Genomic DNA, 26,684 nt, shown 5'->3' with positions numbered 1-26,684 from the left:
CAATTCTAAAGCTCGGTTTGTAGTTCAGCGGCTCATCTTGATGGCCTGTTTGTTTTAAGGAGCAGCTGACCACGTGAACTGGCCAGTGAGTGTATTGCATTAAGTTTCCAAAGCTGTTTAATAAATGGCCAAGTAAGTAAACAGACGTACGCGTGCCATGAATATGTCACTCACAGTATGGGGGCGGGGCTTATCCAGCCGCCAGCCAGTCACAGCAGCTTCCGGTTCTGTGTTAAGCTAACAACAACACAACCATCTCCTGCGTCTTATTACTATTGCAACCCTAACGACGCTTGTCACAACGGAAATATGGCGGGTTGTGCTACTTAACTTTTCAGCAGGCATTTACGAAGACGACATTTTAATTTATTTTTGATTTAGTCAGTTTTCCAAGCTAATTCACGGTCTCGCCGAGTGAAGCTTCTGGAGTTTTCAAGCAAGGCCAGAAAAAGTATCTGTAAGCAAAAGCCGTACAACCTGTAGAAGATAAAGGTCCATTAGCAAAACTTAATAAGAGCCCTCAAAATGAGAGGTTCTTACGGAGACAGAGACCGAGACCGTGGTCGTGACAGAGGGTAAGAGGACTGCTAAGTTAGCTTGTCAGCTAATGCTAGTTAGTTATCATAAAACCCTATTATATGTTTTTATTGTGACTAGCAGCGGTTGCATTGACCTTACAGTTCGTTGTCATATTCCAGCAATCCCCGATTCGGATCAAGCAGAGGAGGACCACCCCCGGGTAAGAAGTTTCGGAATCCTGGGGAACGCTTACGAAAGAAGAGATGGGACCTGAATGAGCTTCCTAAATTTGAGAAAAACTTCTATAATGAAAATTCCGAAGTGCAGCGAATGAGCCAGGTATTATGTCCGTCATGTCACAGTCTGACCTTCAGCTGCACCTGTTGTGTTGTTTTGTCTGTCTTCACTTGTTGCTTTTCTTCTCTTTGCTCTCAGTATGATGTTGAGGAGTATCGCAGAAAGAAAGAAATCACAGTCCGAGGCTCAGGCTGCCCAAAACCTGTCACCAGCTTCCATCATGCACAGTTTCCTCGTAAGCACATGCACTCATGGATACACTTGCAGCACTGTGGACAGTTTGCAGACATACATAACCAGATACTTTATCGTCCCTTATTTTTGCTTCTTCCAACTAGAATATGTAATGGATGTACTGATGCAGCAAAACTTCAAGGAACCAACAGCCATTCAGGCTCAAGGTTTCCCTCTGGCACTCAGTGGGAGAGACATGGTGGGCATTGCTCAGACGGGTTCTGGGAAGACTTTATCGGTGAGATGTGTCTTCCTCTTCACCTGTACGCACCACACAGATGAATTTCACAGGTGAAAGATGTGAAAGAAGACTGAACCAGTCTTCCATATTTTTCTTCTTTCAGTATCTCCTGCCTGCAATCGTGCACATCAATCATCAGCCCTACTTGGAGCGTGGAGATGGACCCATTGTACGTGAAGAGAAAAGGAGAGCACTAATCACTGAGTAGTCTGCCTTGGAATAACCTAATTATATTAAAGACCTCAAAGCACAACATAAAACTAAAACACTAAAGAGAGGATTGATGTGGCTTTATATATGTGCTGTGCAGTGCTTGGTGTTGGCCCCCACGAGAGAACTAGCTCAGCAGGTCCAGCAGGTGGCATATGACTATGGAAAGTCATCACGCATCAAAAGCACTTGTGTGTACGGCGGTGCTCCCAAGGGACCTCAAATACGAGACTTGGAGAGAGGTGAAGACTACTAAGACTACTAGAGCATGCAACCATACAGTTGTGTCCTTTTGGGAACCACTTTCGATTAGTCTGTAACTTATTTATTTTCAGTTTAACTGATTATATTACATACTGAAACATGCTAACATTGTCTTGTCCAGGCGTTGAGATCTGCATCGCCACTCCGGGTCGTCTCATTGACTTCCTAGAAGCTGGAAAGACCAACCTGCGGCGCTGCACATACCTAGTTCTGGATGAGGCTGACCGCATGCTGGACATGGGTTTCGAACCACAGATACGCAAAATTGTGGATCAGATCAGGGTAAAAGCTAATACTCAAAGGCTGTATCTCTGTCTTTTTGGGTTTTTTTCTTTGTTTTTCTGTTTTCTGCTGCTTACTCTTATGTTTGAAGTCAAAGCTGTTTTAGTGTATAGTTTTTTATTTGGTGGGTTCTCTTGCCCAGCCGGACAGACAGACTCTGATGTGGAGCGCTACCTGGCCTAAAGAAGTTCGCCAACTGGCAGAGGACTTCCTGAAGGACTATGTCCAGATCAATGTTGGAGCTCTGGAGCTCAGCGCTAACCACAACATCCTTCAAATTGTTGACGTTTGCGTGGAGAGCGAAAAGGACCAAAAGTAAGAGTTTGGTGATCTGGTCACATAGGAATTAACTTCTCACGTTAATAATAACAGCATCTGCTGTGTTTGGTGTGTGCGTTTACATCCCTTTAATTATAATGCATTTGCTTCTTTTGCTTTTCTCAGGCTTATCCAGCTGATGGAAGAGATTATGGCTGAGAAGGAAAACAAGACCATCATCTTCGTTGAGACCAAGAAACGGTGTGATGACCTGACACGTAGGATGAGACGTGACGGGTGAGTATACCAACTCATCCCAGCATCCGTTTTAACTGCAGACTGTAATAAAGAATGGACACCATGATGTCACCCAGTGGTATGATCTATGCTGAAGTTGGGCAGTTTAACACTGGAGTGTGTATATGGACTGGAGCTATTGGAGCTTTTTAAGCTATTCCACAGCCTTAGCTAAGCACAGTCATTTAGGAGCAATAATTGAAGACTTGTCAAATTGGTCCACTGTAAATATTGAATTGTACTTTTGCTTGAATTGCCCATCACTGGTTTGTAGTACATCAGATGAGTGGTTGTAGAGAAAATCAAAAGAGCAGAGACACACAGACGCACTGTTAAAGTTGCTGATTTGTCTTCTAGGTGGCCAGCGATGTGTATTCATGGTGACAAGAGTCAGCCAGAGAGAGACTGGGTATTATCAGGTACAATAAACACACTCACTGACATTTCATTGTACGACAGTTCTTTGTACTGTTGTGTTGTGCTGCCCTGAACCATGTGTTGGCTCTGCTTGCATAATTATACAAACTGAACTGAATTAAATTAATTAGCTGATCCTAATCACCTCTTATTCATCTCATGTTGCAGAGTTTCGGAGTGGCAAAGCACCCATCCTCATTGCTACTGACGTCGCCTCACGTGGGCTTGGTATGTCATGTGTGCTCAAGTATAAAGCAAGTAATTTCCTAAGTATAGCCCCACATACATGCAATATATTTCCCTCTTCAGTATTTAGAATGATAATGATCAGTATATATTGATCTGGCTGTTGTCTGCATTTTTATTCACAGTAAATTTATCAAAGGCCAACCACAAACACATGCGCTGCTTCTCAGATAAAGTGTGTATCTAAGAAGTATGTCATTGAAGCAGGCTTTCCTCCAGACACTGAAGTCTCTTTGCTTTATTAAAGAAACACTAAGAAAGCCGAACGAAGGATTGATGTTGAATGAAGTGTGACGATGTAAGGGGAGAGGCTAGCCAAGCAGCCCCTTACAGCACAACAGTCCAACTTTGAACCTAATTCTGTGTTCATTTGTTTTCTTTTCATTTTGTTTATTTGTGTTGTTTTTGTTTCAAGTCTCTCTTCTGGCAACTAGAAGCACACAGGCTCTCGGGAGCCTGCAGCCGGACCTAGGCATGACAAATCGAAAGCTGTCTTGGGGAGAAAGACAGCCTGATTAATCTGATTCCCAGACACGGCCGTCTCTGCTGAAAACTTAACAAAGAGCCCGCTAATGAAGCTCTCCCCCCGCCTTCCAGGACACTGGCAGCCTGGGTGATGACGGGCGGGGAGGGAGTGGCAAGCGCAGGGTGCCGCTGGGCTTCCAAAATTTGATCGTATGCTCGAGGGCGAAGAAGGGGGCGTGGAGGAGGCTGGACTCTTATTTGGCATGCCATCAACAGAGGGATGAACCCAAAGCACTTGCTGATAACATTCACTCATATTCACAGCCGGTATTCAATCTAACGGCTGTAACGGATTAAGAAAACTTTCCCGTAAAGTCCTCGAGGAGATTCAAGTCCATTCAATAACAAACTCATAAAATTGTGCCTAAATTTGAACTTTCAGCTAATGCACTTAAATAGAAAACAGTTTTGTGAAGATGTGCTGCAGTGGTGTGTCACAAGACGATAAAGACAGAAACACCTGCCAGGAAATGAGGGTGGAAAGCAGCCGAGCCGGGCACGGGCGGCTATTCTGGAGACTTTCCCTCTGAACTGCCCCCTGATGCCAGCCCCCAACACCACCCCCACCACTGGCTGTCCAGGCCAACCTCTCCCTCTGAGGACGTCATGTCTGGTCCTGGCTGGCAGGAGTCCTGGAGGAGCCACCTCACTGTGATCAGTCTCCCTCCTTTTCACTCTCCTTCCTTTTTATTCTGTCTTTCTTAATTTGTCTGCCTGTTTCTCTCTCATCCCTCCTCCTCTTCTTCTTTTTTTCACTACCCCCCCCCCCCCCCCCTCATTTTGGTCTCTTATTTATCTATTTGTTTGCCTTTAAACATTTCTGACTTGTCCGTTTTTGTCCCTTTCACCTCTATCCCTGAACCCACAGCTTTCACTTTCCCCTTTGTCTTGAACTCCTTGGCCTGTTGTCTTTGTATACATCACACCAGATCACCAGGTCAGACTTTCTAAATACCATCATAAGAACTAGAGCACATTCCCTGGCAGAGCCCACTCCCAAATCTCTCTTAAAGAGAACGTCCTCCCTCCTTTAGTGTCTGTTTCTTGTTACGAAAATTGAAAAGCTGGGCTCGGTAATACCACTGCCCTTTGACGTGACCTAGGAGGCATTTGGAGCAAGCAGCACTAGTCAAAGCCCGTTCGAAAAAATCTACTTCTTTCACTAACCAATCTCTTAATTAGAAGTTAGTATCACCACTTCTTTGTAATCTAAAAAATGGCAAGGATACGAGATCCTTGAAGTTGACATAAAAGAATCTAGAAGGCCTCTCCACTGACCTCTTCCTCTAGAAACAGCAGTAATGGTTCCAGGCCGATCACGGCTAGGACACACGAAGAAGCACAGTTAGGAGTAGGGTAAGACCGCAACCCAGCACAGTCCAGCTGGAGCTCTGGCCCAGACAGCTTCCAGCTTTGGGAGGGTTGTGGAGGAGTGGCGAGGTTGGAGAAGGGACTGCATTTGTCCGGTGCGCTCTCCTCCTACCCCTGCAGACCTCCCATGACTGGTGATGGGTGGGGGGACAGAGAGGGAAATCCCTAAATCTCTGATTACAGGGTAAGTACTGTACCTAACCCTTCCCCCTTCCCTATTTTTCCTCCTCCGCCAGTCTTTGTCATTATGCTTCCAAAACAAGACGTCCATTTTCTCTAATCAGCAGCGTTTTCTGAGCCCTTCATCAACTGTAATGAGAAACAGACCTCTTAACTTTGAGTTAATCTTTTCTGTCAGAAATTTCTCTACATTATATATTTAATTTTAGGGTCACAGCCTTTGAAAATTTGTTTCTTTTTTAATGTTTATCCAAATTCTCATACTGCAACTTTTTCCTTATTTTTGCAGCTTATATTTGACTGCATGTAACCTGTTTTCATGTGTGCACATACTTTATTTCTCTGCTACATTATTTGTTTTTCTAATTGGCACGTTAGGTCATTTTCTAAATGCGTGCAGAGTACAAATAGCCGATGATTTGACTGGTAAGTGATGCTTTCAGAGGACGATGGGTGTCTTGCAGTTATTGTCTGTGTGACTGTTCCCATTTTAAAAGACAAAATTAATGAACACTCAAAATAATGTAAAAGTCAATTAGCGTTAGTTTTGATCTGACTTCTGTTTGCATCTTTTCCCTCCCTGTTACTGACCTCTTCTCCCCTGCTGCCAAAGATGTGGAGGATGTCAAGTTTGTCATCAACTATGACTACCCTAACTCATCCGAGGATTATATCCACCGCATCGGGCGTACAGCTCGCAGCACTAACAAAGGCACCGCTTACACCTTTTTCACTCCGGGGAACCTCCGGCAGGCCCGAGAGCTGATCCGGGTCCTGGAGGAAGCCCGGCAGGCGATCAATCCCAAACTGCTGCAGCTGGCCGACAGTGGACGCAGCGGAGGAGGTGAGGAACGGTTTAAGCATCATGTGTTGCTTAAACCGTTTAACTGCTGAGCTCTCTGCACCACAGAAGAGTCTTTATTGATTTGCCTAAATGGGGATGAGCTTTGGTAGTATGTGAAGGATAGATTGACTGTATTTAAGGGTGCAAGTGATTGATGACATAAACAAATGCTTGGGTAAATGAATGAGCTAGCAGTTTCATTACAACTTTTAATTCCCAGGTGGCCGTTCCCGTTTCCGCAACTCCAATTCAAACAATCCCAACATGATGTACCAGGATGAGTGTGATCGTCGGATGCGTTCTGCTGGTGGGGGCAGCAGCTCAAAGGATGGCCGTGGCAGCAGCTACAGCCGCGGCGGAAACAACCGGGATGGGGATCAATCTTCTTCTTACAGAGATCGCAGCAGCAGGGATGGAGGACGTAGTTATAGCTCCGGCTCCTATGACCAGTACCAGAATAACAGCAGCTCCAGAGGTGGCTCCAGCTCAGCAGGCAGCGCTGCGGGGAATGCCCCACCTCCTTCATCAGGCCCTCAGCCTCTAATGGCTCAGCAGTTCAACCCTCCGCAGCCTATGATGGGTTTGATGGGGCACTCGCCATTCCAGTTTGCGCCTCCTCCGGCATCTCTGTCTGGGAGGAAATGATGTCGTATGTGCATCAGTGTTACACAGCACAACACAAACTACACCCGGGCAGATTTGTGTTGAATTTTTCATTTTATCGCTCTTCCAACATTCCAGTTAAAAGCATGTTTTAGTTGACTGAGAGATCTTCATTTCTTCAACATTAGTTTTCGACTGGCTTCAGGTGTTTGCGTGGAAAACTTTTTTTTTCAGCTTAAAGTTGGTTTAAAGCAATTCTGTGTTCGTTTAGCTTAGTTTGTTGCAGCTGTATTGGATGGAAAAAAGCAAAGCTGCTGTTTTGTATTGTGAATCTCTTTGTGAGCTACTTCCAAGAGGTTGATAGTGTTATTTTCTGTGTAGGTATGGCAAAGGTAGGTGTTGAAGTTAATTTTGTTTTTTCTGTTTCAGATCATTGTTGGAAGCCAAAAAAATCCTTCTGAAATATTAAAAACAGATCCTGATGTGATTTTTAAAAAAAAAAAAAAAGTGGGTTAAAAACCTTTACCACATTGGAGTGTTTTTCTTTGAGCTTTACCTCGATCTCGTTATGTAGGTGCAAATTGAGGCCTTACCAACTAGTGATTTCTAAGTTTGTATTTACTAACAAATCTCCTGAGGCTTACCTGTTTAGAGGATCACCAGTGTGGTCTGGTCTTTGCAGCAGTGATGAATGAGATTTCCTAGCAAACAGTAAGTCCCCTTTTTAAATTTGTTTTTCATGTTTAATAAAGTTCTTTGGTGTACAGGACATGTTTGTGTGTTTCTGTAAACACTTGAACACTTCTTTTGATCACCAAGAATAAATTTTATTTCCCCATTTTACCAGTGTTATGCTCTCACACATTTCAAATGTACATAACAGAACTGCTATATCTGGCATTTAACAAAGCAGTCTTACTGGAAATTAGTGCAGTGGAATGTGATCGGGATCCTGTGGGAGGAAGTGTTCAGCATGGCTGTCATGCATCGCAGATTGTAGAAACGATCTGAACACGTCTGAGACGGACACCGCGCTCAGAGCACCGGAGTGCAGCTCAGTTTGCATATGCTCAAGTTTTCCATTTTTCCGAATAAATGCTTACACAACAACTCAAATGTCAAACTAATCTCAAAATTGAACTCATAGCGTATTAAAGATGACTATATTAATACGTATCTGAATCTGCACGCCTCAGATGACAAACATGTAACAGATGAGAAAAAGAAAACTGAACTTTAAATAATATTAGAACTGCAAAATAGGCACATATGGCAGAAAATACACAGCTTTGATGTTAACAGTAAATTTTGTTCATTACACAAGATTCGAGGGGTCAGCTAGAAAAACAAAAGTGTTAAAACAATCATTCTCTGTGATCACAAAGTGCACTCAGTCAATGTGAAAGAAAAGCAATCAACGTAAACAGACACCACAACAAGTTGATTCAGTTCAGCCTCGTTTTGCAAACTTAAGAGTCGCTTTGTGTTGACGTTGGGTTTTGCAAGCACTGTGTCCCATTTTTCACCGACCGCAGCATGCTGATGTGAAGGTAAACAGCTGATAATGGATTTCGACTGCCTGAGGTGAAAAATAAAGTACACCAAATAACCTAATATGCACACAGTTGTTGTAGTTTACTTCCTTTGTAGCACTGTGTTTAAAAAAAACAAAGAAAGAAAAAAAAACAACTGCAACAACTATGAAGCAGCTGTTGCAGGTTTGTTTAAGCAACCACATACAGCAGACTAGACCTAGACACGTGACTTGTTATAGCAAAGCGTACACACATTACACTGACTGCGCATGAGTGTAATCAGAGGAACACAATCAATACCAGTCAAAGAAAGTACAACATGACTGCAAAGGAAAAAGGTTTCAGCAGGCCTCCAGCCCAGGAGTCAGTTTAGGGGGTGGGGGCGAGTCTGAGAGCAGAAAGTCTGTCAGGTTGTGGTTGTGTTTAAATGCTATAGGTTCCCCCATTTCTCCGGAGGCGGAAACTGTTCTAGACTGCCGCTCTCGCTGTGCTCCTGCTCTCCCATGGTGAAGGTTAATCTGTACTGCAGCTTCACTTTCTCCTGAGACACAAACACATGCAGAGAGAGGCTAAGTATGACAGCTTGGATTAATGCTCTGGGACAAGAGGAATGACAGGCTCCTTGACCTTCCCATCAGATGACGGGATTCAAATGGACCCATTATGCTTTTCCTTATTTTCTGTCACATCTGTAGTTTTTGTTAAAATTCATTAATCATGGGCATGAATGTCAAAATAATTTTGGGATAGGGATTTCTTTTAACTTCTTGTTTTTAAAAGGCTAAAAAGTGGAATGCTGTACAAAAAGAACAGTCCAAAGAAATAATTAAATGGGGTACAGCCCAGTGCAGAGTTGCTTTCAAGCTTGTGTTTAATTCTGCTTTCTCATTAAATTAAGTTGGGGCTTCATTTTTCTAGATCTGTAATTCTTTTTTCCAACCTTGGCCAAGATAATCAGCACTGAAAATATGCTGCACTTATCTATTGCTGAACAGTTTAAAGGCTCTTTTTTTCTGGCCTTTGCTCAGCCAGACATCACAAGGACATTTCTATCTATTCTGTGAAATATCCGGACCTACCTTGTTTGGATTTGCTAGCAGCAAGATCTGTGTGACAGCAGCAGGAGGGAGGATGGGGTTAAAAGCGGGGAGCTCCGTCCCTGACGGGGGCTGCAGCTTCACGGCCATCGTCTGCAGTTGATAAATAAAAACAACATTAGGGTTTTGTTTTGTTTCTCTCTCTTTTTTTTTTTTTTTTTAACTGAGACACTAAATCAGCAGCTGTGGATCTCATTTACTCCATCTGACAGAGGGGACAAAGGCCTTGGACTATATCAGTGCTGACCTTTGGAGCAGTAGTCTGGAAGTTTATGTTTGTGACAGGCACAGGGGCTGACGAAAGCATGGAGATAATCACCACCAGAACATCGGGTCGAGACGGAGGAGAGTCGCGAGCGAAGTGAAAGAGAACCCGCAGACTGTGGCTGTCAAACACAGTTACAGGTAACAGACTACCTGCAGAAAGACAGGACAGAAAGGAAATTAGTTCATCATATACCCAAAACACTCAAAACCAAACAAGCTTCCTTGGTATAAAACCAATAAGTGATCTCGTTTACTTACTGGGCTTAATGGATTCTAAGGGTACAAAAACGTCAGTCAGAGAAACGTCTGCAGAAGAAGCCTCAGTGTGAGAGGGAGACACATCCAGCAGTGTGGCTTTAAGGCTGGGCTGGGAGTTGGGAACAGGTGCAGGAGGTTCAGCGGTAAAAGCTGGAATTGGATTTGGAGCGATGTTTGTCCCGGTCTTGTTCTGGAGGTCTCTCAGAGTCGGTTTAGACTGCTGCTTGTCCCTTAGAGAAGAAGAATGAGCAACTCTGCGTCAACTTTTGCTCTGAGCTCTTAAATGATTTTGATCTGCTTTTTCCAGAAACGGTAGTTTAACCAACTCCTGACTCAATGTTGATGCTGTCCAAACTACAAAACTACAAAAGTATTATGGCCATCTAGAAGCCTTTTCCTATGAATTCAGCAAAAATGTGATCGTGCTCAAATCCTGTTAGGTACCATTTGACCTGCAGGCCCTCTGGAGGTAGAGACTGCTGCAGCAGGGTTTTTCCCAGCAGGTCCAGTTCATCCAAGGCAGAGTTCCCAGGAGTGGAGCCAGATGAAAGAGGCTGAGAGTGGGGAGGCGGATCTGGACTCAAAAGGAGACTGGGCGCAGTTGCGATATCTGTATCTATGCTGTCAGAGGACTGAAAGTTTAAAAAAATAAATAAATAGAAAAAATGAGTACAGGAAAAAAATATGAGAGCTTCACAGATGCAATAATAGATTTTCTCCACCGCTCACCTGGAACGAGTCCCATGCGGTGGAGTCCTCAGGCTGTGAGGCGGGGTTAGAGGTGTGTGTTCCTTCACTTAAACCTGTGTGAGGTGCAAAGTGTTGTAGTATTTAGGAACAAAAGTTTTCTTTCCCTCAGTTTCCATTCAGGACTCTGAGATTTAAGTTGTATGCTACATACGCCTGTCTGACGTGTTTTATTACCAAGCGACATGAGTTCGTCATCAAGGAGACTAATCCCCATGTCCCCATGTGAGGGAGGGTTTAGGCTGTCTGTGGGAGTGGGAAACTCTGGGAAGGAAGGCGGCGACTGTGGTGACGTGTCCAATCCTGACAGATCTAGCAGCGCTGTGCCTCCTCCTGTGAGAAATCCATCAGTACTGTTGATCCTTCACTAAAAGATTCTTTTAGACAGCTCATTGTAACACAGTAAAATCTTTTTGGCTTCTTTAGTGTTCAAAGCTTCACCCACCGGTTTGTTTCTGTGTGTTTAATGTGTTGTTTCCATTTACAATCTCCCCTTTCACCTGCTGCTTGTACAGGTTGATGACTTGAGTCAGGCTGTCGTTGGCCTGCAGGATCTCCGCTGAGGAAAGATGACAAAGTGCTCATCCTTATCACTGGATTTAATCAGAATCGCCTGCCTCTGTTAGAAAGACTGCTCATAAACTGTTGAACCAAAAAAGAAAAATAAATTCATGCGCTAATAGAAACCATCACTTTATTTCTTTAAAAAAAAGAAATACTATGAGAGAGATTTTTTTAGACCATCTATAGGTCACCCTTGTTCTTGAAAAAGCAAGAACACTTCTCCATTCCTCTGAGATCCGACCTCACTGTCCAGGGTTGTGTGGTCAAAAACTCCACTTCTCTCTTTCCTAGACATCTCTACACCTCCACAATTATGTCATCTGGACCAACTCTTCATAGTTGCCCTCACTTCCTCCTCTCTGTCTCCCATTTTCTACATTCATCAGCTCCTCAAAGTACTCCTTCCATCTTCTCAACACACTCTTCACTTGTTAGGACATTTCCCCTAACCTGACTCACACCCTTTCCAGGTCGATCGCTCCGTCCAGTCAGTCGGTACAAACCTTTTTTCTCATTCCACAGTGTCCAGCCTCTTATACAACTCACTACAAACATTTGTCCCTGTGTCTACTTTCCTCACTTTTTCTTTGGTAGCTTCCTTTGAAAAATTTCCCTTACTTCCTCATTCCATCACCATTCCCTCACTTTTCATTCCATCCATCACTTGAGTGATATGATAGTGGAAAAAAAGGAGAGAGCTCCTATTCAATGGCAGATGAATAATAACTAAGCTCACCCAGAGCCTCGTCGTTGTCCTCCGTGTCACTTGCCAGTCTGAACAGTGTTGGCCTCATTTTCTCACAGCGCTGATACAGGTCCTGACCACACAGCACACACGCCACGTTAAAAAATACTTTAAATGGAGATGGCTTCAGGTTGATTTACAGTGTGATCTTTTGATTTAAAGCATCTGTCTTTTTCTCACCTGAATGAGTTCAGCATTGCTCTGATCCGTAGCCGTGCTGTCGTAGTCCTGCAGAAGCTGGGTCAGTAAAGTGACGCTCTCCTTTACCTCCTGAATGGCATTCACCCGCTTTGACACCTTCTCTGCACGCCTCTGATCCTAAAACCAACGAGACACAAACTCACAAACTGCACACATACCGGGTTTTGGCCAAAAGCAAGTGCACATGTAGGAAACAGTCATGAACAGTCCAAACTGTGGTGACCTGTAACACAACAAACACAGCCAGAGGCAGTAAAGCAAGAGCGCAGCAAGGTCAGGGAGAAATCAGTTCAGGTTCATGGATGAGAGCAAAGACTAATTCCTGTTAGACATGAAATGAGTACAAAAGACGGAAACACCCACAGGGCAATTTCCCAATTTCCTCTTTCAGTTATTGCTCCGCTCTGAGTGCACCATTTTACTCCTGTTCCTAAAAATCACACATCGCTGCACCGAATGAATGTGGTGAAGAAAATAGGAAGGAAAAGGAAAGAGTGTTTACCTCTTGGACCATTTCCTTAATGAGTTTGTTGGCGGCTTTGAGGTCTTCGGGGTGCGAGCTGTTCAATAGGCGAGACAACATCTGACAAAGTAGAAAGTCAGAGTTCACATGAGGAAGAACATCAGATGCTAGTTCATCACATCTACATAACTCATTCATATATTTTAGTACGAAAGTCCTTACTTTGGATTTCTCTTCATCTTCAAAAATAGCATTCTTGGGTCTGGGTGGAGGAAGGTTGAGTAGCTTGTCAGGTGGCAGCTCAGGATCTTGTTTAACAATACCTGATTAACAAGCAGAGAACATGAAGGTGTTGAGTTATTTAAATGTGTCTAATCATTTTCATTAGTTGATTTACCTCATCTGTTACAACGTAAGGCATTTTATCCACGTGGGCCTATTACTTTAATTTTCAGCTCCAAATGTTCAACTCTATTACAGCATCTTCATCTTCAAGTTCAGCATAATTACTCTTTAAAAATGGGTTTTGACAGGATTCATCAAATGACAGATCGACTCTTACCTTGTTTTTTCAGCATTTGATAAGCGTCTGAAATCTTGGCTTCATCTGGTAACGCCAAAGTCCAGCTATAGATCAACTCCAAAACTTTTATCTTAACTGGCTCAGGGGACCGTGTTCCAAGGTACTAAATTGGAGATGAAACCCAGGTCATTTGCACAAAAAGCTCAACAACAAGAGAGAAGGAAAAAAAAGACCTGTATCAAAGAGGCACAGACACAAAGAGACCTAAAGTCCTACCTTGGGAGAAACAACTTTGATGAGTTCATTGAGAAAACGGAATTTGCCCACTTCACTGTGAAACCTTTTCCCGCAGTTTTTCATACAAGTCTCCAGGACCTTGAAATTGAAGGGTAGGAAAAAAAAAATCTAAAAATGGCAAAAGCTGAAACTAAAGCATCTGAAAATAACTGAACAGATCCTGATTCTGATCTGAACTTACAAGTAATGCCTGCATGGCCTCCCACTCTTGTGGAGACTGGATCTTGTGGGCCAGGAGCCTGGTGGCCAGCTGCGGTCTATGAACATGTCACATTTTTGGGGGTGGTTTATTTAAAATAAATGATGCATAAAATTATTCAAAATTCTAAAATGACTGCTGACAAAAGCTCTTTCCTAAACAAACAAAAACAACAACAACAACAAAAAAATCTGTGCTCAATTTCTATTACCCTTGCCATTTTCAAAAACAACTAGAAATTGGCATAATATATGTGTTGATATAGCTACAGTTACCAATGTTGTAGAAGAAAAACTGTCCTTTTGTAGAAAAGATGAACATATCTCTGAAGACATGATCACAAGGCTCAGTAAGACTATAATTATGTAATGATATGTAAATAATGTCTTGGCCCTGGGGCCAGCTCTTACCCCTCCAACTCATTGTTGAGCTGGTCACAGAAGGCATGGATGCTACTCCAGTCTGTGTCTCTGTTTAGTGGATTTGTGGCTCTGTCTGAAATGGGATATCACATAAAAATGTATAAATGTTACCAACCTTTCCGAATCTTATTATTTTTTATGCTTAAATGCTTATGTTTTCGGATTTTGTTACTGCGAGTTGTTATAATGTCCTAGTATCTTCCTTCAGTTAATTACACCCATATAAAACTAATGAAATATAAGCACAGCGACACAGCCTAAATATAGCCGCCAAAATGCCTCTAAAACGCTTCTTTGTGGCAGTTTAAGTAAACATTACAACCTTTATTAATCATTTTTGGACGTTTATGCTATGTTCATAAAAGAACTACAAATATTTAACATACTGGCCACGGAGTGCATGAGGTCTTTCACTAAACATAAAGGTTGTCTTGTCGAAATATAATGTACAAAACTTGGACTAAGCAGGCTAGAAGTGTATCCCAGCATGTCATCAAGCAGACTACATGGGACAGGTGCTAACTGAGTGTAAGGTTAGCTAGCTTGCTGTCGACAGTCACAGTCGTGTCAGTGTCTTCTCGAGCTTTTCCACGAAGTCACAGGTTTGCTTTAATCACAGTCTATCCTATGTGAATGCAAATTCTGGGTCCCACGATCTTGCCCCCAGCATCCCGGTTTAGCTATAGAGTCGTAAATCCAAAGCCAGCATGTCTGTGCTGTGTTGACAGCTGGAAGGTAGAGCTCCGCAGCTAGGTTAGCATCCTGGGTGTTACGGCGGGGTCCGAGTCCCCTCTAACGGGACAAACGCAGCTACGGTGAGTTTTCATGTCATCTACAACAACTCACGGATAGTAACTTCTCAGTGTCGGGGTCCCCGGACAACACGGGCGCAGGAGAATAAGTTTAAAACACTCACTGATACGTGACTCCAAACTCTCTGCATCGGGAGGCGCAGCCATAACTGCGAGATTTATGTGGTGCCTCGATCTCGCGAGAAGTGGATGGACACGTAGAAAACAGAGTTGAATGACATAGAAAGCACTACGATATTTGTAATACATCAAGTAAAGGATCTATCTGTATTTTTTATTTTTATATATATATATATATATATATATATATATATATATATATAGTAAAATTAATAATATTTGGTATGTGGTATGCAATACATAATTCTGACTACAGTGGGGCAAAAAAAAAAGTATTTAGTCAGCTACCGATTGTGCAAGTTCCCCCACCTAAAATGATGACTGAGGTCAGTAATTTGCACCAGAGGTACACTTCAACTGTGAGAGACAGAATGTGAAAAAAAATAAATAAATCCATGAATCCACATGGTAGGATTTGTAAAGAATTTATTCGTAAATCAGGGTGGAAAATAAGTATTTGGTCAATAACAAAAATACAACTCAATACTTTGTAACATAACCTTTGTTGGCAATAACAGAGGTCAAACGTTTACTATAGGTCTTTACCAGGTTTGCACACACAGTAGCTGGTATTTTGGCCCATTCCTCCATGCAGATCTTCTCGAGAGCAGTGATGTTTTGGGGCTGTCGCCGAGCAACACGGACTTTCAACTCCCGCCACAGATTTTCTATGGGGTTGAGGTCTGGAGACTGGCTAGGCCACTCCAGGACTTTCAAATGCTTCTTACGGAGCCAGTCCTTTGTTGCCCGGGCGGTGTGTTTTGGATCATTGTCATGTTGGAAGACCCAGCCTCGTTTCATCTTCAAAGTTCTCACTGATGGAAGGAGGTTTTGGCTCAAAATCTCACGATACATGGCCCCATTCATTCTGTCCTTAACACGGATCAGTCGTCCTGTCCCCTTGGCAGAAAAACAGCCCCATAGCATGATGTTTCCACCCCCATGCTTCACAGTAGGTATGGTGTTCTTGGGATGCAACTCAGTATTCTTCTTCCTCCAAACACGACGAGTTGAGTTTATACCAAAAAGTTCTACTTTGGTTTCATCTGACCACATGACATTCTCCCAATCCTCTGCTGTATCATCCATGTGCTCTCTGGCAAACTTCAGACGGGCCTGGACATGCACTGGCTTCAGCAGCGGAACACGTCTGGCACTGCGGGATTTGATTCCCTGCCGTTGTAGTGTGTTACTGATGGTGACCTTTGTTACTTTGGTCCCAGCTCTCTGCAGGTCATTCACCAGGTCCCCCCGTGTGGTTCTGGGATCTTTGCTCACCGTTCTCATGATCATTTTGACCCCACGGGATGAGATCTTGCGTGGAGCCCCAGATCGAGGAAGATTATCAGTGGTCTTGTATGTCTTCCATTTTCTGATGATTGCTCCCACAGTTGATTTTTTCACACCAAGCTGCTTGCCTATTGTAGATTCACTCTTCCCAGTCTGGTGCAGGTCTACAATACTTTTCCTGGTGTCCTTCGAAAGCTCTTTGGTCTTGGCCATGGCGGAGTTTGGAGTCTGACTGTTTGAGGCTGTGGACAGGTGTCTTTTATACAGATGATGAGTTCAAACAGGTGCCATTCATACAGGTAACGAGTGGGGGACAGAAAAGCTTCTTACAGAGGACGTTACAGGTCTGTGAGAGCCAGAGATTCTCCTTGTTTGAGGTGACCAAATACTTATTTTCCACCCTAATTTACGAATAAATTCTTTACAAATCCTACCATGTGGATTCATGGATTTTTTTTTCACATTCTGTCTCTCACAGTTGAAGTGTACCTCTGGTGCAAATTACTGACCTCTGTCATCATTTTAAGTGGGGGAACTTGCACAATCGGTGGCTGACTAAATACTTTTTTGCCCCACTGTTTATCAAATAATTCATATATTAAAATATTGCTCTATTTCACATCAAAACGTCCGTTCAAACACAATAAATTAAAATTTTCACTTTATTTCTGAATGAAATTACAAAGTCTATTTGCATAATAGATTGTATCAAAGTATTTTAAAATATTTTTTATAATTTGAATACGAACCTTTCTAGTAAAGTAATTTTCATAGGACAAAGAGCTCGTGTGAAGAACATACCGGAAGTTGCGTTCCCTCAAACCAAAGCATTAAAAAAAATAAGCCTAACCTTTCACTTAGATGTTTATTTATTTATTTACGTTAGGTTTACACACTTTTCCTCTTACTTTCTTTTTTTCAACAATACCAACTCATGTGACTGAGTATCTATTTGTGGTCCGAGACTAAGGAAAGCTTCTCTTCCAGAAAAAAATTGGGGCGGGGAAAGTAGTAAAAGTGGATTGGAATAAGCAAAAAAAGGCACGGCCATTTTTGAATCGTTCTGTCAAGTTTGCACCCGGACAATAAACTTATAATTGCAAACCTTTTCTTCCTAATTATAGAGTGGCGGCAAGAACAGCTCTGTGTCTCCCTCCAGTGGCAGCTATTAGGCATTTCATAGATTGTGGAGCACAACTGCAGAGCTAATAACTGGACTAAGTTTAAAATATCAGCCCCGTGTAACAGACCAGAGGTCTGGCAGTGTTTCTCTAACAGTTCGCTTCACTTCAGGGGCTCGGTGCATCTTTGCGGTGGAGGAAATAGCATCGAGCTGAAACGAGTAGGAGACTTGTGGTCGTGGTTTGAAACGCTGGAGCAATGCGCGGTCGCTTTACTTGCCTTTGTTTATATTTGACAAAAACAACACGAAAGGGGGGGAAAACATAAACTTCCTTCCTTCCTGCTCTTGCTGCTTCGCCACCACGACGTGCAAGTCTGGCCGCAGAGAAATAGTTGCAAAGGTAGATGCTTTGCTTCCTGTTTCCTCCGGAAAAAAAAAGCCAGACCTGCACCACTTGTATCTGATCTCTCCGACTCTGACACGGTGCCATGTTCTGCTCCCTGCCCACTTGTGAAAAGCTGCACGAGAAATGGCATCACCGAGAGTTTTGCTGGAGTGGTGCCGCGTCACATGCGCCACTTATCCCGACGTGGAAATAACTAACATGTCAACCTCATTCACAGATGGACTTGCGTTCTGTGCTATCATCCACAAACACCGCCCTGACCTCATGTGAGTAATGCCATATGTTAACAGAGCTGTCATGGCTGTGCGGAGTGAAGTGTGCCTTGCTTCTGACTTTCTAACTCCAGTTTACCCCTATCTGTTTCTGTTTAATCAGAAACAGAGGGGCTCGTGTGCACTTTGGTTAATCTGCATCTCTTTTTAACCCTTTTTTTGTCCAGTCTCATTGGCCTGAAATCGGTTAATTTGGTTTATTTGACACTGAACCACTCCTCTGGAATCATCTCATCTCTGATCTTTTAATGCTTTTTGCTTCTATTGTATTTAGAAAAGTTCATTATGTAGTTAATCATCAACTTTGTCGCTCATTTATTGTTTTTGGGTTTTTTTTGTTTGTTTGTTTGTTTGTTTTGTTTTTAATTGAATCTCTCCAATTTCTTCACTTTACTCCAGAGACTTCAGGTCCCTCTCCAAAGATAATGCTTATGAAAATAACAAGCTGGTGAGTTTCTGATTGGAAACAAGAACGAAAGCATCCCGCATCTTTGTTTCGGTTTATTCACTTTCATTCCCTGTTTCTCGCCTGTGGGCCTGCAGGCGTTTGAGATAGCAGAAACAAAGCTGGGTATCCCTGCCTTCCTGCATCCGAAGGATATGATTTCCACCAAGGCGCCCGATCGTTTAAGCGTCATCTCCTACCTTGCTCAGTACTACTGCTTCTTCAATGGGAAGTCTTCGGGTGCGTTTAAGATAATCTGCCTGTTGTAGCCCTTAATTTTATGTTGTTGTTTTTATAGATGCTAGCATAAATTTTCAGGCTGAGGTTTGCTGTCCTGCTCAAACATATACAGTTGAATTAATATTTTGGATGCAGTGTTATCCCTCACTCTTCAGGTCAGGTGAATGAAATCAGACTGGCCCGTCCTCAAAGAAACAGTGCATGCACGGTGATTTGCGTGTCTTATCTTGACTTTACAGCAGGTCCTGCCAAATTGTGGTCATCGCACGGCACTTCCTCACACAGCCTCTCGAAGAGCAAAACTTACCATCATCCAAAGAGCATGAAGGTGAATGTTCACAGGCTATTTTGGTTCTGATTTAGTCATCTCTGTGGTTGTCACTTGAGCGACTGGTTTCTCTTCTGTTTTCAGAGCTTGACTGACAGCAAAACCAGTCGAGAGGAAAATGTTTCTGATGCGAGGCCGCAGACTGTGTGCAGTTTGTGTTTGAAGCCCGTGCACCTAATACAGAGGCATTTAATAGATGGAAAAGTTTACCACCGCAGCTGTTTCAGGTAACAGAAGGTCACAATGCTGTGCAAAAGTGTTAAGCCACCTCGAGGTTTCTTTATATTTTGTTTCCATGGAGCCAGAATTTCTTGTCACTTTTTAAAAGTGGTCTTGAGCAATAGTTTTTCAGTTTCTTTGGTCATTGGCTGCTTTTTCGCTCATTTTTAGTAAAGTCCTTGTAGCTGTTTTTCTTTTTTGTTTTTTTAATTTCATGGTTAAACTGCTCAACACTGGCCTATGAGTCATTCCAGCATAAAAACTCCACCCAAATTAACGGATGAAACAGTGTTGTGTTTGCGCATCACACACTACTTGGTGAAGAACCAGTTTTAAATTGTATATTTAGGCACTTTGTTACTAGCATCCTGTGGCAAAGGTACGTCATTATTTCCCATTTATTTAGCTGAATCTACCAACAACAACAAAATGCCAGAGATAGAAAAGTTTGCAGGCATGAAATAGTATTTTTGCACAGTTTAGAAAGAGTTATTAGTTGAAAACTAGACATATCTCGGCATGGTGTGCAGTAGGTTTGAGGAAACTGGACAGGTGTGTGACATAAAAAATACATTAAAGACCCAATAAACTATCTACAGTATGAAAAGTATCTAAAAGCCATGGACTTCAGAAATGGGGAAAAAATCCATCCACCTGAAACAGGATCTGAGACATACTTTTGGACCTTCAGTTGCTCCATCTAATGCTCCGTAAAGCTTCATCACAAATGGTCTCGGTGGACGAGTATCTGTCAAAAAGCCATTCTTAAGGAAGGATAGAAAAACAAACAATAGAACACTAACAGTCATGGATTGGCCTCCCAGAGCCTGGACCTCAACATTATTGAAGCAGTGCAGGATCATCTTGACAGAGAACTGAACAAAAGAAGAGCTTTGAATGTCCTTGAGAAAGCCTGGAGCACTATTCCTGTTTGCATGTTCCAATAAATCTCACTGCCTGTTTCCCACTTTCCTAGCAAAATATGAAGAAATGAGATCAGGCTCAATTCTTCTGAAAAGTACTGTAATACAGTAATATCTGATCATATTTGACACTCTTGATTCAGTAGATCTGGTAGATTTAGAGTTCTCTTTTGTATTTCAGGTGCAAAGTGTGCCATGCAACTCTTTTACCACAGTCTTACACGCAGGGAAGTGACGCTGGCTCCTTGATCTGCGCTTACCATGCGACAAACAGTAAAGGTACTCACGTCGACGTCAGCAGGCAAACTGGATCTCAAAGTAAACTTCAGACAGTTTGTTATTCTCTGGGTGGACAGCCTATCACCAGCGTCCCTAACTACACAAAGAAAACCGAGTCACAGGACACACTGAGTTGCAAGACAGCAGAAACAGGCGGGACAGAAAGGATAGATGGAAGGACTCGTCCTGTTCCAGCACCAAGGCGGATTTCTGTAGGCCCTGTTCCTGCAGCCAGGATCAGAAGTTCACAGACTGTAAATAGCTCCCCTGCTGCAGGTAAACGGGCACACTTGTTTTCTTGTAGCTGTTCAGTCGTAATTATTACATTCCTGCTTTCTGCGTGTATTCTGGTCTTACATCTGTTTCTCTGTTAAGACATAATCATTATGTGTTTTGTTTTCCTCACTCTTTCTCTCTGCAGGTGGTTTATCCAGTCCAAGCAAATGTGCAGCCAGTCCGCCTCAAGGGTAAGTGTGACAAAAACAACCTGTTCATCGCTTCCTTTTGGCACGCACTTGTCTTTTCTCATGCATCTTTTCTGATTTGTATCTAATTATTTATTAAATGCTGAAAAACGAATTGTCACATTTGCCAATAAAAATATGAACCCAGACCTGATTTAATATTGGCCAGGGTGCTTTTCAAGGTTCTTACCTTGGAGCTCTTTAGCATTTTGGGAAAGAAGAGGAAGTTCCAGGAGGCTAAATTGAGCGAGCAGTGAGCGTTAGTGTGGCCACATTAGTAAAAGTTTGCACTGACCTGGATTTGATCCTGGGTTACAAATTCTCAATGCACAAATCCGTCTGAAACGTGTCAGTCTCACAAAAACGTTGATGTTCCGGCTCTACACAGGTTTGAGGTATGTTCTGACATCACAGACACTCTTGGCTTAGGATCTAAAAACAACTACAATAGAGAGGCTTGAACAGATGACCTTGAAGGGGAGATGGGCCAAATTTGAATCAGATGTTTTCTTCCCTTTGTGGCCAAAGTCAACAGACTTAACAGCACATCGTGTGTTTTGAAATATAGGTGCAAAGTTTCTGTGGTGGAATTCAAATAAATAAAAGAAAATGCCCATTCATAAAATGGAACAAGAGATAAGGTCTTAATAACTGACTTTCTTCAATGTGTTTTTATATTCCAATACTCTATAGCACCAGCCCAGTCAGCGCTAGATCTAAAATGAAAAGCAGCCATCCATGGATGGCCCTCGTGCATCCGGGACCTTGGACACAGCTGCCTCCAGCTCCACCTCCACTTCCCACTTTTCGATCCAAATCTGCTTCTAACTTAGATGGGTCGTCCAAAAGACCCAAAGTTCCTGCTCCAAATCCTTTTGAAGATGTGCAGGAGGACGACTCTCAAAGCGAGGTTGCTAAATCTGAATCTGAAGACCAAAATAAGCCTTTTTTGGGAGCTACCCAATCAGAGTGCAGCACCTTGGCATCGCAGGAGGCTGAAGAAAAAAAAGCTCTCCTACAGAAGAGCCCGGATCTCAGAGGGCGTGTTGACGTTGCAGAACCTGACCCAGTAAAAGAATTGACTGCAGATACTAACATAGAGAGACCTTGTGGTGAAAGAGGTGGAGATGGCGGTCAGATTGCTCCGTCAGATGTGACAGAAGCAGCAGGTCCGCGTCCCATTCCTGCATCAAGACAGAGTCGCATTTTACCCAGAAGTCTTTCTGTGCCAGCCATTGCGTCTGACCCTCGTTCTGCACCTGTCGGTGAAGCACAGACGGATGAAGCTGCCACATCGTGGCGAAGTAAGGTACGACAAGAGATCAGAGTTAACCAATAAAGGCCAAACATTAATGCGCGTTTCACGTTCTACCAGAGGACAGTCTCATATGGCGTTTCTTACAGTTTTCCATATTATATTATTTTTTTTATTTTCAGCCTTCCTGTGAAAACGATCCTAAGGCTCAAAGACCCACATTATCCAAATCAAATACCGTTCAGGACCTCTCGCCTTGTCGGGGCCCCGCACCTGGCCATGGATTCCCACTCATCAAGAGAAAGGTACAACAGCTGGATTTAAAACAAACTCAAAGGCCACAAAATCAAATTCTGAGTCATTTCTAGATGTGCCTTTGTGTCATGTAGATGCAGACTCATCATTAAGATGAGACGTTTTGAGCAAACTGAGTAGTTTACCCAGAATAACAAGGTTTAGTCACTTTTTTTGGTGTGTGATTTATTTAAGAAATTATTTCTTTTTTGAAGTCTTCAGTTTTGGTGATATTTGTTGCTTGACAGGTGCAGACAGATCAGTGCACTTCCCCAGAAGAGCTGCAGGTGCAGATGAGAGAAGTGGATCAACATCTGGAGACACTGGAGGGAAAAGGAGTGGAACTGGAGAGGAACCTGAGAGGCTGCAAAAATGGTTCGTACTAAATAAAATAATTTATTGGCACAAAATTCTCAATATTGTGAAGCCGCTTTGTGTAAATACCATTACATTGACACTTCCTGCTTTTTTATTTCAGATAAACAGGAGGAACAAATGCTAATGGAGTGGTTCTGTCTTATCCACGAGCGGCATGTTCTGATGTGCCACGACACGGAGCTGGTTCATCTGTAAGCGTTTTTTCACTTGTGCGGCTTTTCTTTTTTTCCGTGTTTTCTGAGCATCGTAAACACATGTGTAATTTTTATTTCTCAGGACAAAGCAGAAAAAGCTGGAGGACAGGCAGACCGACGTGGAGTACGACCTCCGGTGTCTCTTTAATAAACCGGGTTAGTATGTAGCTCTGTGCATTGTTCAGTCACTTTTATCACCCACTGTATTTGACATTAACGGGAATTACTGATCTGTAAATAATTCAGGGATCAATATTCTTTTATCCAAGGTTCTGTAGGCGTGATGAAAGGTCTTTAGCAGAAAGTTGACATAACTGCCATCAGACTTTTGCGTGTCAGGGGTGATTTGTGACAGCATGGCTGAAAGGGTGAAAAGGAATGTTTACAAGCCGAGACCTGCTGCGACACGGTTCAGAGACATAGTTAGAGGGTTTAGACGTGTAGAATCTTTATGATCATGTAAGAAAAGTACAGTGAAATTGTATGCAGTCCTATTTAGTGCACAGAAGGCAATCTAACTATCTCAATCAGTGTGTGTTTGAATGTGTATGTATGTCTGTGTGTGTCATTATTATTGCACTGTTGTTCACAGCTGTGAATACTGGTTGCACGGGTTAGTGAAAGGAGGCAAACTCTTCAGTGTTCATTTATTAGTTCTGGGAGATGTGCTGTTTTTCAAGTCTGTTTGCCTTGTTCCAACTGCACCGCCTCCCTGAGGGTAACAGCCAGGATGTGTGATGTGCCCATCAGGATACTGTGGGCTTTACTGTGGCACCAGGACCTGTAGAGGTTCTAGAGAGAGGAGCACAGCCGGTGATTTTCCGTGCTGCGCTGATGACCCTCTGGAGTGTTTCCTGAGCAGCGCAGCTTGCAAACCACACCAGGAAACAGTTCCGCCTGTACACTTTAAGCTCCTTGGCTAGGGAATTGTTTTTGAGGAAACCTCAGGGAGTGAAGTCGCCACTGTGCCGTCTTGATCAGCACAGTTGTGTAGGTTTTCCAGGTTAAATCATCATCCAGATGCAGGCGCAGAAACTTCAGTCACTACACAGTCCCTGCTGATGTGATAGGCTAAGGGTCTGTTTCTCCAGAAGTCCATTATTTCCTTAGTTTTTGTGGTGTTGAGGAGCACTTTGTTTTTCCACAGAGAGGACAAAGACTGATGGTCTAAGAAGAAGACCACAGACAAAATTCATGGGTGTAGTGAAGGAAGAAATGAGTGTTAATGAGGCAGATGAGACACTGCGGTGCTAAAGGGAGCAGCTGGAAAGAAGAATAGATGATGATCCTAAAAGAAGGAAAGAAGACCCAGTTAAACAAACGTGACATAGTAATAGACTTGGTCATTTATTGGTTTGGGAAAGTGATCTAGTTTTGGCCACTGTGAGGGAACAGAGTCTGAGATTTCACTAACCTTTGTTCCTCTGTGACCTCCCGCGCTACAACACACCCACTGCTGTGGAGGGTAACAATTCTCCAGCATTTCCTCCATTTGAAAACTCGCTACTGTAAGTCTAGACTGGTGGAAGTCCAAACAGTTTAGAGATGGTTTTGTGAACTTTTCAAGCCTGATGAGAAACAGAAACACCAGCTCACACTTGACTGTTACGTCTGTCACTGAAAACACTTGTTTCTAATCACATATTTGAATTACCAGTTAATCTTAGAGGGTCACATACTTTTGCCATTCACAGACTGGTAAGTAACACTGGATCCTGACATGCTTTTTGATTCTAAATGGTGCAACAAGAACAAGAAACACTACAAGAAGGCTCTGAGTTGACTCTTAAAAGGCACTGAAATGAATTAATGTTTCTATAAGAATATTGTTGCTATCCTATCAGTGGAATCCAATGGAGATCGCTGATTTGTTAAATGAAATCTCATTGTGTTGAACTTTCATTGTCATCATCTGCACACACAGACAAGAACTGGAGTCAGGAGGATCGAGATAAAGAGAAGAAGCTGATGGATGAGCTGGTCACCATCATTGAACAGAGGAACCACATCATCAGCTGCCTGGATCAGGACAGACAGAGGTACTTAAGGAAAAAAAATCAATTATGCTTTTGCATTTGTACATTTTATCTGAGTGCAACTTTGTTTTTCTGATTAGGGAGAGAGAAAATAACGTGCTTTGGGAAGATGTAATGAACAAAGGTAAGATAACGAGCCTTCTAATAAAAGCTCTTTGGTACTGTTTTGTATCTTCTGTTTTGCCTGTATGACGAAGGCAGAAAGAAATTGATTCGTTGGATCACAAATAATGCTCTATGTCAATGTTTGCTTACTGCTTAATGTTTGTTTTGCTGCTCTTTCGTCTCTTCTCAGACTTCCAGAAAGAAGGATTAAAAGAGCTAAGGAAGCCCAAAAAAGATTTCAAGCCTACAAAAGTACTAAAAATCCTGAACCACAAAGAAGAAAGCACGAAGAACTCTGTGGATAAAAAGAGTTGAAGAAGTGTCAGAAGCTCTCATTGTTCATGTGTGAACAGTATGAAATATGAACTTATTAAGTACATGCTTACTAATTATGTGTTAAAGCCCAGCTCAGTAACATCGCCAAACAATTTGTATTGTTCTCAGTTGGCACGATATATGCATTATTATTAATGTGTTTTTTCACTCTAAAAATTATCATCATCTTATTTTTTATGGTATTGTATGATCACATACTCGTGGGGTTTTTTTAAGTGTGCAATAAATCTCATGTGTTAAGTACTGTCTGTAGTGCATTTGAATTCAAAACAACAGACAAAAAATATTTAATATACATGCACAATGTACCTGTTAACACACCAGTAATGTAGGATTATGTTCATTCTCAATTTTGCAGTGTTTTTTTTTTCTTCACTATGATTTTAAGTAAAAGGAAAATAATAAAGAGCAGAGGCTGAAAATACTTGGTGACTCACAATATGAGTCTTAATTTGTGGTTCTAGTAGATCTTATTCTGAAAGTTTGTTTGACGTCTGAAAATTAATGAAAAAGGGAGAAAAACGTGTTGGCTGTCAAGTCTAAACGAAACCCAGGTTAAATTGCATTTAATCAGAATCAGAATACTTTATTGATCCCTGGGGGAAATTATTTTTTGTTGTGCTCCATTATAAACCAACATAAACATAAACCAACATTAAGACAAGATAGACAATATGCTAACTAAGAATAGTACAATATATACATACATAAGTCACTCATAAATAAATAGCTGGAAAAGAAACGTGTAGTTGTAGCAGTAACCAGTGTGTTAAGTGGATGCGTTGTACAGGGAGATGGCCACAGGCAGGAAAGATTTCCTGTGTCGTTCAGTGGTGCTGAACGACAGCAGCTGCATTTATGTTAACAAAGAAAATTATCTGTTTCTCATAGTTTCAAACAAAAAGAATGTTTTCCTGTATTAATACTGTTGTATTTTATTTCGCAGTAAAATTAAGGGTCATAAAAAGCTACAGGCTCATTGACAGGACTGCAAAAAATAAAGAGAGAAAAAGACAGAAATACCGCTCGTACGACAAATGGCGAATTTTATTTATTTAT

At 42.4% G+C, this 26,684-nt stretch overlaps 3 protein-coding genes across 3 annotated transcripts; 2 read left to right on the top strand and 1 right to left on the bottom strand.

The window, feature by feature from the left end:
- Positions 1-209: 209 nt before the first annotated feature.
- LOC146710906 (putative ATP-dependent RNA helicase DDX17) lies at positions 210-7,552 on the top strand. The gene is made up of 13 exons (XM_085453580.1): positions 210-575; positions 699-858; positions 955-1,051; positions 1,155-1,288; positions 1,395-1,460; positions 1,602-1,743; positions 1,887-2,047; positions 2,190-2,362; positions 2,492-2,602; positions 2,960-3,021; positions 3,188-3,247; positions 5,955-6,185; positions 6,406-7,552. Exons 1-13 carry the CDS (start codon positions 526-528, stop codon positions 6,828-6,830), a joined length of 1,872 nt encoding a protein of 623 aa, XP_085309706.1. The 5' UTR covers positions 210-525; the 3' UTR covers positions 6,831-7,552.
- A 768-nt stretch (positions 7,553-8,320) lies between these two features.
- LOC146710905 (ADP-ribosylation factor-binding protein GGA1-like) lies at positions 8,321-15,079 on the bottom strand. Its single transcript, XM_085453579.1, has 17 exons — positions 15,023-15,079; positions 14,095-14,179; positions 13,667-13,742; positions 13,465-13,563; positions 13,228-13,351; positions 12,888-12,988; positions 12,705-12,785; positions 12,182-12,319; positions 11,993-12,074; positions 11,138-11,251; positions 10,870-11,025; positions 10,675-10,748; positions 10,390-10,577; positions 9,946-10,175; positions 9,668-9,837; positions 9,403-9,513; positions 8,321-8,864 (listed from the first exon to the last, which is right to left on the bottom strand). The coding sequence occupies exons 1-17, from the start codon at positions 15,063-15,065 to the stop codon at positions 8,754-8,756; spliced, it is 1,983 nt and encodes a 660-aa protein (XP_085309705.1). The 5' UTR covers positions 15,066-15,079; the 3' UTR covers positions 8,321-8,753.
- A 2,403-nt stretch (positions 15,080-17,482) lies between these two features.
- Positions 17,483-25,868, top strand: LOC146710904 (MICAL-like protein 1). The gene is made up of 15 exons (XM_085453578.1): positions 17,483-18,123; positions 18,529-18,577; positions 18,673-18,814; positions 19,054-19,142; positions 19,227-19,369; positions 20,466-20,839; positions 20,985-21,030; positions 21,721-22,336; positions 22,465-22,587; positions 22,825-22,951; positions 23,055-23,145; positions 23,231-23,304; positions 25,073-25,187; positions 25,265-25,308; positions 25,480-25,868. Exons 1-15 carry the CDS (start codon positions 17,981-17,983, stop codon positions 25,602-25,604), a joined length of 2,301 nt encoding a protein of 766 aa, XP_085309704.1. The 5' UTR covers positions 17,483-17,980; the 3' UTR covers positions 25,605-25,868.
- The last annotated feature ends 816 nt before the right edge of the window (positions 25,869-26,684 follow it).

This window comes from Copadichromis virginalis, linkage group LG4, assembly GCF_057382275.1.
Source record: "Copadichromis virginalis isolate Kocher_CV1m ecotype Utaka linkage group LG4, C_Virginalis_male_GT1.1, whole genome shotgun sequence".
NCBI lineage: Eukaryota > Metazoa > Chordata > Actinopteri > Cichliformes > Cichlidae > Copadichromis > Copadichromis virginalis.
This window is presented reverse-complemented; position numbering and strand designations above follow the sequence as displayed.

Coding starts and splice junctions, on each gene's coding strand:
- LOC146710906 (XM_085453580.1), top strand. CDS start 526: ATGAGAGGTTCTTACGGAGACAGAGACCGAGACCGTGGTCGTGACAGA. Junction 1,744..1,886: donor AATACGAGACTTGGAGAGAG/GTGAAGACTACT, acceptor TGTCTTGTCCAG/GCGTTGAGATCTGCATCGCC. Junction 6,186..6,405: donor CAGTGGACGCAGCGGAGGAG/GTGAGGAACGGT, acceptor TTTAATTCCCAG/GTGGCCGTTCCCGTTTCCGC.
- LOC146710905 (XM_085453579.1), bottom strand. CDS start 15,065: ATGGCTGCGCCTCCCGATGCAGAGAGTTTGGAGTCACGTATCA. Junction 11,252..11,992: donor GGACAACGACGAGGCTCTGG/GTGAGCTTAGTT, acceptor ATCTTTCCTCAG/CGGAGATCCTGCAGGCCAAC. Junction 8,865..9,402: donor TGCTAGCAAATCCAAACAAG/GTAGGTCCGGAT, acceptor TTTGTGTCTCAG/GAGAAAGTGAAGCTGCAGTA.
- LOC146710904 (XM_085453578.1), top strand. CDS start 17,981: ATGGCATCACCGAGAGTTTTGCTGGAGTGGTGCCGCGTCACATGCGCC. Junction 21,031..21,720: donor GCAGCCAGTCCGCCTCAAGG/GTAAGTGTGACA, acceptor AATACTCTATAG/CACCAGCCCAGTCAGCGCTA. Junction 25,309..25,479: donor GGAAGATGTAATGAACAAAG/GTAAGATAACGA, acceptor GTCTCTTCTCAG/ACTTCCAGAAAGAAGGATTA.